Source organism: Gallinula chloropus, assembly GCF_964237585.1.
Source record: "Gallinula chloropus genome assembly, chromosome: 3".
NCBI classification, from domain to species: Eukaryota; Metazoa; Chordata; class Aves; order Gruiformes; family Rallidae; genus Gallinula; species Gallinula chloropus.
In genome coordinates, this window is record NC_140087.1 from 70,944,912 (window position 1) to 70,966,059 (window position 21,148).

The 21,148-nt window shown below is 44.5% G+C and overlaps 1 protein-coding gene across 1 annotated transcript in view; it reads right to left on the reverse strand.

Moving 5' to 3' along the window:
* The window catches only part of CAPN13 (calpain 13), a gene marked incomplete at its 5' end in the record, with an annotated part of 54,712 nt that extends 43,320 nt beyond the window's left edge, over positions 1–11,392 (reverse strand). The window contains 3 exon segments of the mRNA XM_084261939.1: positions 4,105–4,371; positions 11,309–11,374; positions 11,378–11,392. Coding sequence (XP_084118065.1) covers positions 4,105–4,371; positions 11,309–11,374; positions 11,378–11,392 — 348 coding nt within the window.
* Positions 11,393–21,148: the final 9,756 nt, after the last annotated feature.

A 21,148-nucleotide genomic window follows, 5' to 3' on the forward strand; every position in this document is an offset into this window, starting at 1 on the left:
ACCCTTCAGAAAAACCTTCAGCAGCTTTATCCTCTGCCCATTTTAGCCTTAAAAAGCATAAGCACTGAAGAACAGGGACTAACCTTGACAAAGTTTATAACAGGCATCGTACCAAGCACCATGCTGGTGTAGGGCCAAGGCACTGCCATCTATGTGGCAATCTCTCCCCCTTCACACAAAATATGTTTGAAAATGTAACTAATGTTGGGAAAACAAAACAATCTGCCACAGTTCACATCATCTGAATCACCCCGATTCAGCTTCTTTCTGCATTTATACGGTATTGTGCATTGTGATCAGAACAGAGGTGAATCTTTAGCTAAAACATTGATTAAAACCCTATCTTCAGTAACAGCAGATCACTCTGTGACTTCCTCTATTCTACTCAATTCTTTGTGTGAAGGAAAAGCATCAAGCAATGGAGCAATGAATTCTGAATTTTTGTTTTAAGGGAGCATCTCCTTTTTAAAAATCTGACATAACTCATCATGAAGAATTTCCCTTCGATCTTCAGAAAAGCCCAGCTATAGAAAAGACTTTGATCAGTCTAAAACAGGACTCCTCCATTCCTCCAAACTGCAGGTGAACCAAGAGGCCAGTTAATTGCAGAGCTCCTGCTGTATCTGGCACCTCCAGCCCTACCTCTAGTAATGCTTGGAGTACCACATGCAAAATCTTTGTAAGAAACTACACACATTTTAATGGGCACAAACTGAGGGCCTGGGGACGAGAACACAGCCTGGAGCAGTCCCCATCTGAAGGGAAACTGTAATTACTGAGCAGCTCCGAAAAATGGATGTCTTGGTGCTCCTCATTTGCCTTCCCCTTCAAGGGCTCCCATATTAAATCAGGTCACTTTACAAGTAAAAATAGGTAGTTTCTGACTGTCACCACTGACTACTGCGGTCTGAAAAATCAAGCTGTTTTCTCTCTACTTTATACATTACTGCCAGATACAAAGTCTCCAAACTCTGAATGTAATTGACAATCTCCTTGACAATGTACAAGGTAAAATAGTAGTGGCACATTGCTCAGCTGCTCGGTTGGATCTGGAACAATTTATAATTACTATCTACCACTTAAATAGCCAGATAATATAGGACTCAGAAGATGGGGGCTAAGAATAGTAAGATCAAGATGCCATTTCTGCCACAAGCACATTTCCTGACATTTTTTAATATTTTTTTTAAATGTCAGAGGGAGCTAATGGTGAAGGCTGAGAAAAACACAGACATAGGTTAAATTGGCCATTGTCTCAGCAGGCAACTACACTCGCTCTCTGGGTGATGTAGTCAAGTAGGAAAAAGTCTTCCTTTGGGAAATTATATGTGTTTTTTGCTAAAAGTAGTTTAGGTAGCTTAAACGCCTGGGTTCATGTATCCTTACAGTTAGCACTGCAGTGACCTAGGAGCAAAGAGTTTATTAAGATTTCTGCACAGGTGAAAGATGCCCAACTGGAAAACTTCGGGTTTGGGATACTTTGATTCCCAACACTGCAGCCTTCCCTCTTCTTTCCTGGGGATCAAACTCCAGAGGCAACTGGACACAACACTGGCCTCACAAGACAAAAAAATACAGTTTTGAAAATTTTATTTCTGCTGCTATTTAATGACTTCATCCTGCCTCTCCTTCATTCTGACAGATGGAGGCTATGCTGTGATGTCATTGTGACACAGCATGGGTGTTGCATTTACTTTTGAGAACTTCTGGTTGAGCTCCCCAGGCAGCTGATGCCATTGCCCTTCATCTTGCATCTTGGCTAGCAGGAAGGTTGAGCAATGGCTACATGTGGAAATTTTGGTCAAACCAAAGAAAAAAAAAATTGAGCCTTCTTCAGCACTAACCACCTGGGTTTCTGTTCCAGGTAAGCCAGCTGAGTCAGCAGTCTCAACTTTTGTTCCTTGAGTAGGTCACAGAAGAGCAGCTGGTGATGCTGCCTTCACCTCTATAACAGAACAAAAGCCTTTTCGATGTTTGTGTTGTGAACCCTGAGCCATGAGAATATGGTTTTATTTCTTGGAGGAGAGCTCTGGCAAAGTCAACAATGACTTTTCATTTTTCTCCTTCCCAAAACAGCCCCAGAAAATTTTGGTAAATGCTTGGTTTCAGTCAATGTGGTGGGGTCATGCTGGAAACAGGGGTGTAGTGGTTGCTGGGAAAAAAGAAAAAAAAAAAAAACTTTAAAAGGGAAGTGTTGGGAAGGAGAGGAGCTCTGCAAATTTTTCAAACCTCTTTTCCTTCATCAGCTTAATCATCACAGATTCAGCAAAATGGAAGGGGGTTCTCCTGACACCTGCCTCACCGGCAGCCCCAAGTTCTCCTTTTGGCAAGGCATATCAGTTTCTTTGCCTGTGAAGCAGTTCTCAGGATAAATGAGAAGGATAAATGTGCATTCCACACCACAGTGCCTCAAAATTAGTTGTACTTAAATTTCTAAGTCAGTTTGCATGCTTTTGAAATCCTAGGCTTCTTTGCTGCTCCCAAACAGCAAAAACACTGGGGTAGTTAGTACTTAACAGAATTGTATCATAACATTTTATTTTAGTTTATTCATCTTTAAAACACCCCTGAGAGTCCTTTCCAATATCCATATTTGTCTTTTGTGAATTTAAGGCTTAGTTATTGCATCTTTGGCTTTCTCAGCCTGGAAACAGTAGCAACTATCTCCTTTCCATTTTTTTAGTTACTCTTCTACTGTAGCCCTCACTTCAAGAGACACATTTCCCACCTACTACAACCTTGTAAGCAAAGTGCTGGTGTAAAAACTGTAGCACCAGCTACAGCACTGGGCCCGAATTTGAAGAAAGACTGCCTGAGGAGAAGCCCATATGTTCAGCTTCTGTGGAGGAGAATGTTCCCTTTGTAGAACCTCCACAGAGGACATCCAGACATCAGCAGCCAGCATCTCCACAGCTACCAAACCACTTTGTAACACATCAACCTAGATTAGAAGTGCCCATACCTCTGCAAATACAATTTCTCTGACACTATCAGGCCCTGCTGCTGCAGTGGGCTGTGAGAAGTTCAAGCCTTAGGCCCCATCCCTTTCACCACAACACTGCATCCACATCCCTGTTGGTGTCCAGGCTCAAGTTCCGCTCCATCTGGTATTTCACCATATCACATTCCTTTTACACCAGGGCTGGGGCTTTTCAGTTTTCCATTTGGGCATCCATATCCAGCAGCTATGTGTGCTCTCTGTGTTAGCCTGCTTCCTTTCTGGGACCCACTGCTTTCAATGTCCTCTGCTGCTGCTATGCCAAGGCCAGCACTCTGCCAGGCTGCAGAATACCATCATTGTCCTGCCTGCACCTGCTATCCAAATAAATGTTTTCTAGTCATCTTCTCCTGTCTCTACACTCTCACAGTTATTGTCTCCACACCCCAAGGGATTGCCTGCAGAGAGGTGAACTGATTTGCTCCAACCCAGGGAAACCAAAGGCCTCAGGCAGTAATGGTGTGCTCAGCAAAACCCAGCAAAAGGGCAGCACATGTCAAATCCAGTATCTGCACCAGCAGGAAACGATACACAGCAGTGCTAATACAGCACAGTCCAACCATGGAAAGATTCCCTGAATTAGGTCTTAGGATAAGAGCTGAGCATTTGATTCTACCTCACAATTTAAATATCCATTTGCTAGATGATAACAACTGCCTATTAAGCTACAACTGGGAATCAACAGACAAAAGTACTTCATCTCATGCCTTGTACCAATTACTTTGAAATAGGTATTGCTGAGTCAGTGGTTTGGACTACAGAAACAAGAGATCTTTAATAGAACTTGACAACTTTTCAACTTTGCATGAAGTCCTCTAGAAGCATAAGAAAGTGGGAACACGAGTTGTAGTCAGGTTCCCAGGTGGAAACAAGCTTCCTACAAAATGTACCAAATGAATTCATTAATGTCACAGAGGTTATCTTCCCTGCATACATCCCATAGCAAGAATCCCTCCTTGCAGCGTGGTGCTCTTAGTGCTCCCCTTGGGGTCTACTTCCGTGCTTTACACATATGTCTTCCCCCAAGGGGAAGGCTTTTAGCCCCTGGCCACCAGCACTCCCATTCAGCAACAGGGCTACAAAATGCCCTGGCTGGTGTTACTCACAGTTGGTCTCTTCCACTGTATTTGATACAGCTTATCCTCTGGGAGCAGGTTGGGACCAAGGGAACTGATGTTAGCGGGGAAGGTTGCATCCTCAAAAAGAAATCCTTGTCTCTGACACAAGGCTCGCAGGGAGTTGAAGTCCTGGTTATTAAATTTCTTCACGTTCTGGAGGCTTCCTGTTGCCCCTGTTGTTTGCCAGTCCTTCCCATTGCCACTGTTGTTTTCCAATGTCAGAGCAGAGCTGGAGGCTAGCATTGTGCCCCTTTCCTGTGAAGGACATGGACTGACATTAGTTTCCCGATCCAAAGTGATGTAGGAATGCAAACTTTCCTCTCCCCACCAAGAGGATTGTGGAGCAGCAGTTTGAAAACCTGAAGGCAGTCACAGTGACAAAATCCTTATTAGCTGGAAATGCCTGAGGAAAGAGTAGTCGTCAAATCCCAACTGTTTTATCTTAAACCAGTGCTGTCACTGCTACAAATTCAATTTTGAGTCTTCCCTGAGGACAGAGAGCAAAGCTGTTAGTGAGCCACTGTGTTAGCACTGAGGTACATCCGCAGTGTAAGCAAGCATAGGGGATGGAGCAGGAGCTGCAGACACAGGGGAGGAGGGAGGTGGTATGTGCAGGGAGGCCGCTCAGAGGTACCCAGAACTCTCCTGGCCATGGATCACATCTGCACCCAGGATCTGTGCCCTGTTCCTTGGAATCAACACCAAAGACCTCAGGCAGATTAGGGAGTGGCTTCCTATCAGCCTGCACAGACATTCACCAGAATCCCTACAGCTGAGATGGGACCAAGCTGCACCATCCAGACCTGGATCCCTCCTGTACTACTTGCTCGCATGAGCATGCACCAAGGTCTGTGCGTTTTGCACTCAGTAGTTCATTCAGAAGCCAGTGTTTAAATGTATCAAAACTTGTAAATTCATATTTAAACTGGGCAGTCATTGCATAGCATCAATCCAGTCTGGAGCATGTTCAAACCCCTCTTTGTTAATTTGTTGAAGGAAAGGGACAACTTGCTTAGGAAAAGTGAACACATCCCACATGCAGTGAACCCCTAGCCTGGGCAGACCTGCTAACATGTGTGCTGACACAGCTAGGGAAGGATGCAGAAGCTAAAATCGTCTGTCTGAAGTCTGTCCCCTTTGCAGTCATCAAAAAACACAGTAGGACTCTTGCCATCAAAGATCTAGACTTAAGTGAGGTAGCGAATCTTCCACAGAGTCAGAATCATAGAACGATGCTGGACTGTGGGGTGGGAGGGCTTTTAGGACAGAAGTAGGAGAAAGGCACAAGGAGGAGGAAAACCTGCATGTTGTGAGGGGCAGTGTGCTAGACCTTAAAAAGTGTTATTTGTTTTGTCTAATCAGACTACAGGTTTTCAGGTGCCCTTCCCTAAGCCATGTGGATGCACAGACACACACATACGTGCATGACATCATGGATATCTTCCTTCAGCTAAAGATCTCTGTTGCTGATCTCAGAGTTCGGAGAAGTAGCAGAAAGGTTACACAGCTTGCTTTGCCTCCTGGATCCTCCACCACCTTCCATCACACAAAATTACGTGTTCCTGGATCAATATATAACTCAAGATACACACTAGTTTTCACCTGTCATCCACACTTGCTTTCATAAAACCAAAATTTTAACGTTCCTAAGCAACAATTCCCCTTTTAACCCTTTCCATATGAAAAGGGAAGCCCCTGGTGAAACCCTGTGTTAGCAGACTTTTAAGAGCACAGAGGATCCCTGTGCTCACCTCCCCTGGCTTCTTGCACGACAGATGCCACTACACTTGGTGCAGCAATTCCTAACCCAAGCTCCTGGCTTCCACTTAAGAGGTACCTACTCATAAATTAGCACTTGGAAACACAGCACATGCCCCAGGCAAGCCACTCCTAGAATTAATTAGCTTTGCAGTGCTAATTTCTAGCCTGAAATCACCCAGTTTCATTTCAAGCCACTGGATGCCATAGCAGTTTTATTATTATGGGTCTTAATTTTTAGTAGATGAAAGTTCACTGTCCTATCACAACAATATTATCTGTAGATCTGATATGTTCCTGGTGCAGTACAAAGAGACCAGATACTTCCAGTAAGAGCAAAGTCTCACATTTTTAATGTGATCTGGTCACACGTGAGCAAAACAGACCAGCCACACTGAAAGCATAGTACAGCCCTGACAAACAAACACACCTTTTACTTAGTGCCATCCCCTTTCTCAGGCCACCTGGACTCTTGGTGTTGTAACAACAGTCTAGAAAAATAATAAGGTTTGCATCTCATTGTTTTAATTAAAAGCCCCACAAAAAAGAAATCAAATGGAATTCCGAAATCACCCTCGGCCAACAAAACAAGAGAGAACATTCCCCTTGGGCTTGCATTTTTTAGTACAGTGGAAATAAATCTCATGTAATGTACCATAACACGACAAGGGAATGGCTTCTTCTTAACAAATACTCATTTGAAACTGTGCCCAGGCCCCATGCATTCTAAGATCTATTTCTTGTAACAGTGTTCCAGCAAAACTGATTACTAATTCCAAAACTCAAATTAAAACTAACAGAGCTTGAAGGCTGGGTCTGACATGCGTTCCCTCTCTTCTGACAGAGAACAAGAGTTTTTAAGCACATGTGTGTGTGTTTAATTATGTTGTTTAACATATCCGGAATAAATTAGCAACCAGACTGAAGAAAATAATACACTTAAATACTTTTCCCTTGCAGGAATAACTTCATCAGCATTGTGTTGGGGGGCACATGTGCACAGATACACAAGGCTCTGCATCTGTCTGTGCCACTGCATAGGCAGCCCATGGGGTCAGACACACCTGTCCATCACTGTCCTGTCCACCTTTTCCAGAGCAGCATCCTTAGCCCTGGCCACGAGTTGCATCTCACAAGGTGCATCAGCAACGGCATAGATCACAACAGCTTTTAAAGCAGAATATTGCCTGTCTGGTTTAGGAGCATCTTACAGTTGCTGAACTCTGCGGCAGACAGACTGTAACAGGACAGAGTTATAATGCAACAGGTCCCAGAGGCATTGCCTTTGCACTGCTCCCTGCCACAAAACAAGAGGAGGAGGACTTTTAAGCACTCACAAGAGCTGGTTCAGGCTTATTGTGAAACACAGAAAAACAAGAGACTGACTCCCAACTGAGGAAGGAAATTATTATTCAGAGGGGGTTAAACATACATTTACTTAGTCACGGGATCTCTTCCAAACATGTATTTATCTGAAACGGGGAAAGGGATCACACCCAGATTTGCATCGACTGCTCTTTTTTGGGCCCTCTTCCTTCTCAGTAGAGAGATCCTTCTTGCTGTCTGAATCAGAGAGAGGGTCAAATGACCAAATGTGAGGGAGTGAAGGGGAGCAGTGGAAAAGCTAAAGAGGAGAAAAAGAGATCAAGTGTGACAGATGGAAAGGATGGGAAGGAAAGGGGAGATTCTGAGGACATCAGAGCAAAAAGGTTGGTGACCCCCACAGAAATTAACCTGGGAACCCCAAGTACCAACCATTTTCTGCATTAAACAGCTTAAACAGCAACAAAGGGTGTTAGTCTCCTCTCTCTCTTGCACTCATTCACGAAATATGTCAAGCAACTATTGTAATCAGGTACTCAATGGCGGCAAATGCTACTGACAGCTAATTACACTTTACATAAAGATTTATGTCAGAGTACAGATATCAGTTCCTTCAATGGCTTCTGATATTTTTCACCGAGTAGGAAGTGGAAATAGGCAATTAGAAACATGTATCTACTTCATAGCTAACTATCCACCTTCTTCTCTCCACCGATTTTCTCAAAACTTTTCCATTACGTATTGACTCAGCTGGGTTTCTGTACTTCAGCAAGAGCAGCTGAATTGTCTCAAACACTACAAAGAATACCAGAAAAGTCAGAAAGCCAGCAGCCTTTCTTCCCATTTCCTCTCAAACTATCAATGTACATTTCATCTCACCCGTAATATTCAATACACACTACAGTAATGCAAGCACTCTCTTGCTCTAAGACCCTGTCATTCACGTATTTGGAACATTGTAAGAACTTTGAAGAGTCAGCTCCAGAACTGTCTTATAATGAAGGCAGGCATGAGGTTTTCTTTCTGTTCAGAGACAAAAAAACTAATGAGAGTGTGATGCTTTTCAGCAGTATGCCCACAGTGACTGCAAACTGCAGAGCAGGATCGGTGACCTGAACTTGACTGTCCCAGACCTCAGATGGACAAGAGCTCCTTGTACCTCCTTGTACATACAATGTGTGAAAGCCTTGAGTACCTCAGAAAATCAAAACCAAAGCCAGGCACTTCGACAACCCTCCAGATTACTTTCCCAGTGGCATCTTGCATGACCTTCTGCTCCAAACAGTCTGTGAAGTACTCCCTTCTGGCTATTTATTAAATCAATTTTCTCCTTGTTTTGCAGACATAGCATAGGACAGTTCCAGATACCTTTTTTTCTACCTCAGTTAAAGCAGCATGCAGCAACTATAGAATCATACTCCTTGTAGGATCTCCACTCCCACTTGATCCAATTACTTCTGACAACTTACCTTTTTACTGTAAGGCTATTCCTAAGCACAACAAATTCGTCTTTTCTTTTCCTCCAGGTAACATTAAGGATGGGGGCTCCAATTTATTCTGTATCCCCAAGACAATCCTCTCTCAATGGGTCTGAGGTGCTTTTCCAGCACTATTACTTGTATTTCGGCTGCTTCATCTCACAATAAGTAAAACAGCAAAGTCACGTTTTACCTGCAATGCCTCCGGTGTAACTCTCTGGTCAACACCAATGAAGTAACAGGCTGGCACTATCCCCGTTCTCCTTTATAGGGCAGCCTTCTGCCACGCCTTAAGTAAATGTAACCAAGTTGAAGTCGAGTTCAGGGCCAAAAGTAAGCAATCTGGCTAGGGTGTAATAGTTTTTTAATAGATACCATACTGTGGAGATACAAATATGCTTCTATTAGCCACCCACAATGAATTGTTGATTGACATATGACCGTCGATAGCTTCCCGTGACTTCAGTCGCTGTTAACTCTAAGAAAACAGCGTTTGCTTGCTCCTCTCACACTTTCACATTATCTGTTTTCCTCCTCCCTCCCATCACCGGGAAATGGAGCAATCATCCTGGATCCAGGCACAGCCTGGTAGGACTCATCACGAGACAAGTTATCAGAGCTCTGTGTCATTCTTTCCACTGCAGTAAAAGCAGCGGTTGCTTTCAGTGCAATCAATGCCTGTTAGCACTTACACTGGGCTCTAACGCAACTCCACATCAGTTCACTCACCTGGGAAGTTAATTTCCTCCAGGATTGCCTGAGGAAGAGTTATCCATATGCTTAGGAGACCTACAGGACCGTCCCCCCTAAATCTCAAAGTCTTAGAGTAACTAGGGAAAGTACAGGAAGGAAGATTATTTCATGTTTGGGAGGCCAATCTGAGATAACCTAGAAAGGCCCAGTATCCAAGAGCATGGGTGCAGCATGTTCTCAGGTCCATGTTCCTGGCAGCAACACGAAGTGTATCCTTACAGCCTGTAAACATGTTTTTTGAGAAAAGGTCATTGGTGCCCTGGTGTAGAGCAGCCAAACAAGGGCCAACAACTCACCCTTGCAGTAAAGCAAGCTGACACCACCCCGGGCCACATGAGCTGCAGCAAAGCCTGAGGGTCAAGGTGAGGAGTCCTTCCCTTTTGTGCAGTGCTTTTGAAACCAAATCTGCAATGCTATGTCCAGTTTTGAGCTGTCTGGTGTAGGAGGGATACTGAAAGTGCAGCAAGCCCAGTAGAAACCCATCAGGGTAGTCAGAAGGCTGGAGTACACATGTGAGAGAAGAGACTGGGAGCCCGACTGCAGAAGCCTAGAGACCTAATTGCAGTCTCCTAAAAGACAGTTACAGAGAAGGTACAGCAGAAGGGCAGAGGTGATAGGCACAAGGAGCAGCAAGGGAAATTACACATGGTTGGAGAGAAAAGTATTATTCAGAGTCATTCAGCCCAGGAATGGATGCCTGGAGAACATGGAGCATCTCAACCCATGAAGACAGTCAGCTGGATGAGACTATGAGCACCATCACTACCTTGAAGTCAACCCTGCTTTGAGCATGAGTAGGAGTCAAAGACCTCATGAGGTCCTTTCTCAAAAAATTATCTCTATGCTTCACTGTTTCTGTAGCTTACGTGGCAGCATCCATGCTGCCTTCAGGACAGCCAAGCCACGTGTGAGTGTGACACAGCAGTGACAGCACAGAAGTCCACAGTGGTTGCAAAGGTCACTTCAGCACTTGCATGGCAAGTGTACTTTAAGCACTGTACAAGGGCACCACTGCTGTCAATATTCAAGCTAGCAAATGGAAAGTCAGCTCCAGCTAAGGCTGCGTGTACACAGCAGGTTAGGTACTTACCCCAGTAATTACCCTCTCTTTTTGAGCTACCACAGCTTTTTCAAGAGAAAAGTTACTCTGCAGTGAATGTTCATGAAGTTTAGCTCAGGGCTTAGCAGAAAAAACTTACCAATGTGAAGTTCTTTCCTTACCCAAAGTAACAGAATCGCCTGGGCTCAGAAATTTCTTCAGAACAAGACTTTCAACTTGGACTTCAGGCTTTCTGAGGTGGGATGTTAGCAGTTCCCATAGCAGTTCATCCCTAGGAGTCTGGGAAGATGACAACATAAACAGTGCTCATGAAAAAGACAGTTCAGCTTCCTCATCAATGTTTGATTGAGTTTTGTGGGTCTCCAGACCTGGATCTTCAAAAGTTGTGCACTGCATCCTGCTTACTCACATTTCAGGGCTCTCATTTATGCATGAGAACTGAACATTTAGCAAACTCTAGCAGGAAATGTATCCATGTAAATTAGAGAAAAACCTGCCCCAGAGAGCGAAACAGGTGTAGTTTTCCTTTAAGAGCTATTTTCCACAACCACTACATAAATAAAAGCTGATTGCACTAGAAGCAGGGAGCTAAGATTTCCTTCATTGCGGGAAAGGAGCTCTGGGGTGATAAATGCCAGTGCTGCTAGCTCAACTGACAGCACACATGCTGTTAATCGCCTCCTCTCGGGGAAACGGCAGGTATATTCCCCTCCAGGTATGGTGATTCATTGTCTGGAACTGATATCTCTGCTTAAATGGTGGATTAACATGATTTAAGAAATATTCATTGCAAAGTTGATTAGAAAGCATCATCACCAACCTGGCAGGAGACTGCAGTTATTACAGCATGACACCATTTTGAGATTGTCAGCTTTCCTGCAGAAGGCTATATTGATGTGTCCATTTTCACAGTGGCTCCAGAGAAGGAAACCCAGAAGGCTGAGGGTTTTATGCACAGGAATGAGCCTTTGGATTATTTGCTCTTCTAAGTGTTGGTGGAATCCTGCAAGGGAAAAAACCCAAACAAATGAACAAGACCCATTTGAATGAAAAGCACAGGGCTGTGTTTTCTGCTAGCGGCACCCCTGTGAGACCATGGCAGGTGCAACATCGCCCTGACTTGAGGTTTTCTTTTGCAGAATAGGGACATTAACCCACCTCAGGTTAACTGTGCAGTTTAATCCACTCGTGAGCAGAAGATGCTGAGAGATCACTGAAAACTCAGAACTGCTTCTGTGCTGTTAGCAATCACCTCGGGGCTGTTTGATGGTTGGACCTGATGATCTCAGGGGTCTTTTCCAACCTTAAAGAGTCTGTGAAGAGCACAAATAAAGGAGGGGCCCCTATGCTTAAGCCCAACAGCTGCAATGAGTTCCTTCCTCTGGTCCAGTGGGCACTGGCATCAAAGGGCAAGTACCAACAAGTGCTGTTGAACCAGTGCTTTCTGTGCAGTTAGTGTGGCTTGCAAGGTCTCAGATGCTACCACAGAATTTCATGTATTTTGGGATTTAATAAACCTTATTCCTCTCTGCCATGGAATAAAAATACACACACAAAAAAACGCACAAACCTTGGGCTGCTTTTAAAGGAGATTTTAAACTAAATATATTTCTCCTCTCCTTTGCCCAGCTTTCCTGAGGGGAGGCTGCTGTTCTGCATAGCGACCAGCCTCCCTGAAGCAGTGAGTTATGTATCATCTTTGGGTGGGGGGGAACACAACTACACACAGCCTAATTTTGACCAAGTACCGGTGGAAGCTTTGGCATTAAGAAAGGCAACTCTCCTCACTCCACCCACAGAGCGTATGTGTGGAAGTACTAAGACTGTTATCTTTTGCAACATTTCAGGCACATGTCTTCATTTCTTACTTCCGCTGCTTTTACCCCTGTGAAGATCACACACTTTTTAGCGGAAATACTCCTAATTTACACCATGGTAAATAAAAGAAACAGGCCGGGAAGTTTTCCAGAGTAGCACATACAACAACGTTTTGCTTAAAGGGGAAATGTTCCTTCACTCACCTTCATATTCGCTGCAGTGACTGGGTTTTTCACTGCCTTTGCAGTACTAATGGGACTAAGAGAAGAACACTGTAAATCCATTTCATTTCCTCATTCATAATTTTGTATGTAGGTCAAGTGTTACCATTTATTTGCTTCTTTTAGTCAAGCTGGAGGGAGGCCAGGAATAATAATACTCACAATCTCCTTTGCTCTGTGTTTACGTGCTTGTATTTCTGGCAGGACCTGCTCTTCTGAAACACAAACTTTTATAACCGTGTAAACTATCAGGCAAATAGCAAAGTCCTACTTTAACATCTGTTTTTACCCAGCCTTCACCCACGAGCTGGCCCTCAGTGCAAATTCACCATGAGCCGCAGCACTTTGCCATATTCACATATGAATCATTTTGCTTGTAAATGAAGTACAACTGCTGCTGGAATGAAATGTGGCAGCTGCTTAACAGTACATAATGAATCCACGCAGCTAGATCCTACTGCCACTTGAGGAAGGGGGGATTTGGTGTGAAAAATATATCTCTCTGGAGCCCTATTTTCAGAAGAAATATCCACCAACTTCAGACCTACCAGTGGGAATTCTTCAAGAATAAAAATAAAAAGAAGGAAAAAACCCAACACCCATATTAGCACTACAATTTCCCAGTAGAATATTTTTCCTTCAGAAAAATGCCAGTCTGTCAAACATGAAAGCCACTAGCAATGAATTTTCACCATGAGAAGGACACAATACATTTCAATAATGCCACTAGGCTCCATTTTGATTTGGGAATGGTCTCATTTTTCGCTTATGAAAAACGCATTACTTCAGGATCCTCTGTGAATCATCTGTCATTTAAATACCTCCAGGGACAGCGACACAACCACTTCCTTGGGCAGTCCATTCCAATGCTTGATAACTTTTTGGGTCAATTGTAGCAATCTGGGTCTCAATCTCTTCTGCCAAGTAGCAAGCGATAAGACAAGAGGAAATGGCCTCAAATTGTGGCCGGGGAGGTTTAGCATGGATACTAGGAACAATTTCTTCACCAAAAGGGTTAGCTTAGGAACATGGTTTAGCTTTAGACTTGGCAGTGCTAGGTTAATGGTTGGACTTGACCTTAAAGGTTTTTTCCAACCCAAATGATTCTATGGAAGTTTTAACATTACAACATAAAAAAAGATTCCAAGTGTTTTTGCAATAGCTCACTACATTCACTCGGCCATTATTTTTCAGAACTTGGTTTCTCAGATAATTTCAAACACTGTTTTTCATTTGAATGAGGAACAGAATAAGAAAGCATTTGAACATACTAAATTTCCACAAAACTGAAAGCCTAGTTTAGCTCCACAGCAGCTAGCACTGAACCTCTCCACAAAAATCAGCCCATCCCACCATTGTGGCTAACAACAAAGCATTTTTTGAACAGAGTTGTCATGACATTATCCTTGCAAATGACACGGATACCCTTTCATCTGGTCATACCATTGCTGTTTGGCTTACCAAACTTCACGATTAACTGCTCTGTAAATAAGTGTGCACACTAAGTAAGCGAAGGAGCAGTTTTGTCCTCCTCATCACAGTGTCCCTTATCTACCTCTTCATAAATGGGTATCAGGGTCCACGAAACAACAGGGGCTCCATTGTGGAGAGGTTCCATTGCGGAGGGCACACCAAAATGAAATTCATATTTTCATCAGGACATTAGCCCTTGCTCAGATTTTCCAGCCCTTGTACAAGCCCTGTAGACACAAGATAAATTATTCCACACTTTAAATCTTGGTTTTGTCTTGGTGCGAACAGACTGCAACAGTCTCATACTTGTGTGTTTTTCAGAAACATTCCTACTATCCTCTAATGAAGAATCCTAAGACAGTTTACTAGAAACATTCGCAGTTCAGTCCTTGCTGACTAGTGACATATATTGCACTGGGGTTACTGCCCAAATCCAGGCAGGGGAGAGGAGGGATCGGAAGTTAATTGTGGCAAGCCCTCATACCATCACTGTGGAATTAAGACCATGAGGTGACTGGAAGTCACAGATATAACATCCTAGCCTTGCTCTGCAAGAAGAGCTGGTGGAGCTCCTCCACCAGTAAGCATGTTGTACGCTGACAGTGCTGGTCTTGTTTGAATATTTTGGTTCCATGAAATGCAAGTAAATGAGAGAAGGAGACATTGAATTGTCTCACATTAACACTCCCAGATAACACTCTACCAGAAGATAAGAAAAAAAACCAGCAAGCAGGTGTTTTTTATTACTCTGGTTTGATCTTTGTTATATCCAACAGAAGTGACCACACCTGAAGCAATAAAACCTAAAAATAGCTATCTCCAAGGTACCTAGCAGTTTAAAAAGCAAGATTGTCTTGAAAGAGCATGTCAAGATACAGAAACTTGCTGTTAATGTCTGAAAAAAAAGTATGTACATCTCAGTCATCTTGTCAGGTAAGTGTGGTGGTTCAGCCTCAAGCAGTGGCTGAGCACCACAGCTGCTCGCTCACTCACTCCCTGAGGAGAAGCAGACAGAGCCTCCATGGGTTGGGAAAAGAACAGTTTACTGACAAAATCACCAAGAAAGGGGAATGATAATATCCCATGGCAAATTTCTCTCATACCTAGTGATAACACAGGGTACATTACCAACCATAACAGAGGACTGCACACTCAAGGACCAAGCCAACTTCCTCAGCCTAGCTCAGACTTCCCTGAAGACATCCAGGAACACCCCTCCCCAACCAGCCCCTTTTATTGGGGAGTGATGTCAGCTGGTGGGAAACAGCCCAGGCTAACTCAGCTCACCTGTGCTGACCTAGCTTACCTGTGCTGGTTGCCCCTGGGAGGTTAGTTCTGGCCTGGCCAGAACCAGGACAGCGGGATAGGCACAGTTTTTTTTGTCTCTGGGACTGAGCAATGGACCATTCTCCCTGCTGCCCCATGGAGCATAGGTATGAGGCTCCCAGAATCAGGGTGAGTTTCTCTGGAATACATGGGATGCCTAAAACATGTGTCTGTAGCACTTGGATAAATTCCCATTGTGCCCTACTACAAGTACTAGCTATAGAATCACAGAATCACAAGGTTGGTTGATCTTAAGATCATCAAGTCCAACTGTTCCTGTCCTAAGCTATATCCATATCCCTATGCACCTCATCTACATTTTTTTAAACACATCCAGGGATGGTGACTCCACCTCTTCCCTGGGCAGCCTGTTCCAGGTCCTGACAACTCTTTCAGTGAAACATGTTTTCCTCACATGTAATTTGACCCTGCCCTGGCACAGCTTTGTGCCAGTTCCCCTTGTCTTATCTCCTGTCACCTGGCTGAAGAGACCATCACCCACCTCTACAACCTCCCTTTAGGTAGTTGTAGGCAGTGATAAGGTCTCCCCTCAGCCTCCTCTTCTCCAGGCTAAACATCCCCAGCTCCCTCAGCCGCTCTTCATATGATTTGCCCTCCAGCCCCTTCACCAGCCTGGTTGCCCTTCTCTGCACTCGCTCAAGGACCTCAATGTCCTTCTTATGGTGAGGAGCCCAGAACTGGACACAGCACTCGAGGTGTGGCCTCACCAATGCCGAGTAGAGGGGCACAATCACTTTCCTAGACCTACTGGCCACACTGTTTTTGATACAGGCCAGGATGCCATTGGCCTTCTTGGCTGCCTGGGCACACTGCTGACTCATATTCAGCCTGCAGTCAACCAACACGCTCCGGTCTTTCTCTGCCTGACAGCTCTCCAGCCAGTCTCCCCCAAGCCTGTAGTGCTGGATGGGGTTGTTATGTCCCATGTGCAACACTCTACACTTGGCCTTGTTAAACTTTATCCCATTGGTCTCAGCCCATCGGTCCAGTCTGTTCAGATGCCTCCAATGAGCCTCCCTACCCTCAGACAGATCAACACTTTCTCCCAGCTTAGTGTCAACTGCAATGTTACCATCCATTGGTCTCAATAAGTGACATTCCACAGTTCCTTTCACACACACTGAGCCCAAATTCACTAATCTCGCAGCATCTCCTACTCGGCAGAAGATGAACCGCAGCGCAAGATGGAGGATGGCTTCTGCCACCACCCTGCGTTCAGTTGCTGTTCGAGCTTTCTGTGAAAAATGCAGTCTGTGCACTGTACCCCCCTCTCACCAGAGACCCATTTTTTTCTCTTTATGAATGATTTTGGCCAAGAGTCATCTAACAGCTTTTGTAACAGCATCAGCACTTGCCAGCATCACAGGGTTGGGCTGTTAAGAAAAACATCCCTAAAACATTACCAGCCTGAGTATTGCCATGTTTTCTCATCCTGATGATTTTGCAGCCAGATGTCTCTGAGCTGGCTCATCTGACTGACAGTGAGTAAAAAACAAACCACTACCCATAAAGAAGGCAGCTCATCTTATTCTTGAGGCCATACCTGTGCAACACTGTTCAGTGTTGGTGCTTCAGCGCAAACCAAAGGAGATTTTCACTGCTTATTTGAAAGGCAAAGGAAGGGCAGAAGCAGGCTTCTCCAGTATTCCAGTCAGTTTTGCCACTGAAGGCACGTCTCAAGAGAGGAGGGAAAAGCAAGAAGATTTTGTATAGAATTTAGGGATTTACCTGGATGAACTTTTAATACCAGCACAGACTGGGAAGGAAGGGGAATTTGTTCTTTTGCCGTATGGCTCTGGTGGGTGCTGTAGTGCCTAGGACATGTGGAAGACTCAAGCCCATCTGAGAAGAACGAGATGCAAAGTCCATGTGGTGAAGGTGTAGAGACCAACTGGAGAATTTCAGGTTGAGCATCCAGTGGTGCCTCCCTGGGGCAGTCATCGCGAGCAGCATCACATCAGGGCTCAGCCCGGGTTCAGACACACAAACAGCTGAATGCTGGTGGAGGAAACCATCCTCCCCACATTCTGTTTTCCAAGAACTGCAAGGGGCCAGCTGTGACTTGCATGAACAAATGTATCAGTACACGCCACTGCAACAACCTTGAAAAGAAAGGGTTTCTGTGTTTGATCTCATTTTCCAGCCTGTTGCCACAAGCCCGTGGTGCATCAGGCATGCTGGCTGGCACGCTGCTTCCCATGCTGGCCCTTTACTGTAACCTCTTTGCCCGCACTGTGCTGACAGCAGGCTCCCATTACGTGCATGAGCAGCTTCAGAACAGCTCCAGCCCCAAGCTCCTTTGTCAGGATCAAAGCCTCCTCTCAGAGCTGCACAACACGCTTTGATAACGCAGGCCTGCTCTCCCGGCTCTACGCAGAACAATGAGGATTGATACTATATCTGAGGTATTAATTAAATACCTTATATAGATAGATAAAGCATTTAGCTAAAGCTCGGTGCCCACAGGGAGAGCAAAATGCCGCTGCAGAGAACAGAGTATGGTCCCTAGTGAACACTCCTGACACTTTTCATTGACATTCCAACTAATGTTCTTCCCTGATTACCTACTTTCTACAACGTATTAACAAAGCACATCACAGATTACATTTAACTTTTCCAGCCAAACTGCACTATATTTCTAAAGACCTCCTTCTTCTTGGGGGAAGGGGAAGGGGAGGACTAAACCTTACAAAACATCTGAGGTCAGGCACAGGAGGCTATGGGCAACATTTACAAGCTGGGATAGAAATGGGGCAAAAATAGAGAGCAAGAATGTAAACAGAAAGGCAGAGTCTCAGGAGCTTTAACAAGGATCACTTCTGTGAAAGTTACTCCATTCAGTAAAAAAGTGTAAAATAGCAAGCAACGCCTGAAAGGGAAAACAGACTCTGAAAGAGTAGTCAAAGCTCAATAAGACTGGCCCCAGGGTGAGACAGACTTGGAAATGGTCACATACCATTGAGGTGAGAAAAGCTGGTACAATATTGTGGTGGTTTGACCCTGGTTGGAGGTCAGATGCCCACCAAAGCTGCTCTATCACTCCTCTTTTCAGCTGAACAGGGGAGAAAATATATATTGAGAGGTGTCAAGATAAAGACCAGGAGGGATCATTCTGCAATTAGTGTCATGGGCAAAACAGACTCAACACAGAATAAAGAAAACCATCTAAGTTATTGCACTACACACACAGAGTGAAACCAGAGTTGGATAATGAGAAGTACAACCAGATTTTAAAACACCTTGCCCCACCCCTCCCTTCTTTACAGACTTAACTTTATTCATGATCTCTCTCCCAGGGTGGCATGGGGTGGGGGGTGGGGAGAGGGGGGAGGACGAATGGGGGTTTTCCTTTGGGGGTGGGGGGGGCATTCCTCTTCCCCACTCCATCGTGGGGTCCCACTCACAGCAGACAGTCCTCCAGAAACTTCTCCAACCTGAGTCCTTTCCCACAGTGCTTCAGCATTTCACCAGCTGCCCTAGTGTGGGTCACTTCTATGGGGTGTAGTCCTTCAGGACCAGACTGCTGCAGCCTGGGCCCCCATGGAGTCACAAGTTCCCCCAGCAAACCTGCTCTGGTGTGGGCCTCTCTGTGGGCTGCAGGTTTGGCCAGAAGCTTGCTCCAACACAGGTCACAATGTCTTCCATGTGGGTCTATCCTCCCCACCATCTTCCATGGGCTGCAAGGGGACAACCTGCTTCACCATGGTCTTCTCCACAGGTTGCAGGGGAAGCTTTCTCTCGGGTGCCTGGAGTGCTTCCTCCTGCCTTCTTCACTGACTTTAGTGTTTGCACAGTTTCTTACATCTTCTCACTATATTCTCTGGTGGCAAAAAAGCAGCTGCTTGCAGGGGTTTTCTTTTCCTCTTAAACATGTTATCACAGAGGCACTGTGACTGTCACTGATGGGCTTGGTCTTGGTCATCGGTGGGTCCATCTTTGCGCCTAGATGGTATTTACTCTGTCGGGCCTAGAGGAAGCTTCTAGCTGCTTCTTGCAGAAGCCACCGCTGCAGCCCCCTGCCCTTCTCCACCAGAATCTTGCCCTGTCAATCCACAACAAGCACCCAGGGGAGTCTGAAAAACTGGGAAACAGCCTCAATTCCTGTTGCATTTTCAGTTTGAACTTTTTCTGGAACAGAACACATTAATTTTAAATTTGGTGAGTTTATTAGAAACTCCCAAACTAAATCACTAATCTCACTATAGCAGCACTAATATAAATCTGGGTTTTTAGGTGGAGCAAGAGCTGTTAGAAGATGTCACATCCCCCACAGCCCACCTGGTGAGAAAGTTCTCACCCTTTTCCCAGTCATCTCATTTCCTCCAGCTAGTCTGGTGCTTGGTGAGGCATGCAGAGATGCAGAAAAGGAGTGAGTGTGAAGTAGAACTCAGTGAAGCAGCTCTTCTGACTCACTAATGGAAAAGGCACCACCATCCTAGCAGCTCCCAAGAACAAATCAGGGACCTTTACTTTGCCACAGCAAGCCATGAAAAGTTGGTTCTCCAGAGCAAGAAGATACTTTGAATTTAAAAACAATCAATGCTAGGACCTCTCTGTACTGTCACATTTTATTCACAAATGTGTCATAAGACTTTGAGGCAATACTGAATCAAAACCCTCATTTTTCTGCATCCAAGAGAAAACTCTGTATAAGCATATGTGGGATGTGCTGACACAAAGACTAAGCTATTTCTTTCCTGCAGCCTGAATTTCAATTACTGGGCTTGTTGTAGCATACTGGGACCAGGCCTCAGTAGCCATTAGCTGTAGCATCAAACTATAATGCATTTGACCCAGCAGTGAGTGACAGAGAATGGTATTGAAGAGGAAACACTGCAGGCTATGATATATTGTATTCTTGGAACAAAGAATTACCTTCCTGTTCTCAACTCTCTTTTTATCTTCCACCAAAGCACCAGGGATGGTCCTCTTAACTATGGGCTACAAGAGAGCATTGCAGAATCTTGCAAGGAAGTCACAAAGGTGGGTTTCACACTGGATAACTGGGCTGTCACAGAGACACAGAGAGAAGATGACACTGCATTGCTGGGAGACAAACCCTGAAATTTAGCTAGTGTGATAAGCCATCCTGCAGTTTCCTTGGGGCCGCAGGCTACTATTTATCATGTCTGTATAGTTCCTCGTGCAACAAGACTTTGATCCCTAACTGGAGCTTCTAGAAACTGTTATCCAAACAGTAATAACAAAGAATTACTCCATGTCAAAATGATGAATGATTAAAAACATTTTATTGTGTTTTAACAATTGGGCATACAAAAAAACACATGGAAGTTTCAGAACAGTTAATCTTTAATTTTTCCTTTTTTTATTAACTACAGTAATAAAATGCTGGGCATGTCTTTAGTAAGCATGGGTATGTACCGTGCAAAAGCAAAGTCATTATCATAAAAATTATCCTTTATGAAAGTTTCCGTGCCTTTGTTTAACTTGCTGTTTTACCAGACCTGTACACAAGCCACAGAGACACAATACAGATATACAATCAGTTTAACTCCTCCTCCTTTCAAGTACACACCCTTTGCCCTTTTTTGCCACTACCACCAGTGGTGTTTTAGAAGCAGGCTATGCTCTGTTATCTCATTCAACACTGAATAATAGGTGAAAGGCAGAGTTCCTCAACTTCTCATCACTACTCAGAGTGGACAACACTGAAAGCTAGGACTGCCAAGGCTGTGCTCCAAAGTTTGAGCTGTGCACTTTGTACACGGACTTTGAACTCCGGAGAGAAAATTTTACTGGTGAAGCATTCACAGAGAGACGGTCTAAAGCAAAATCAGAAA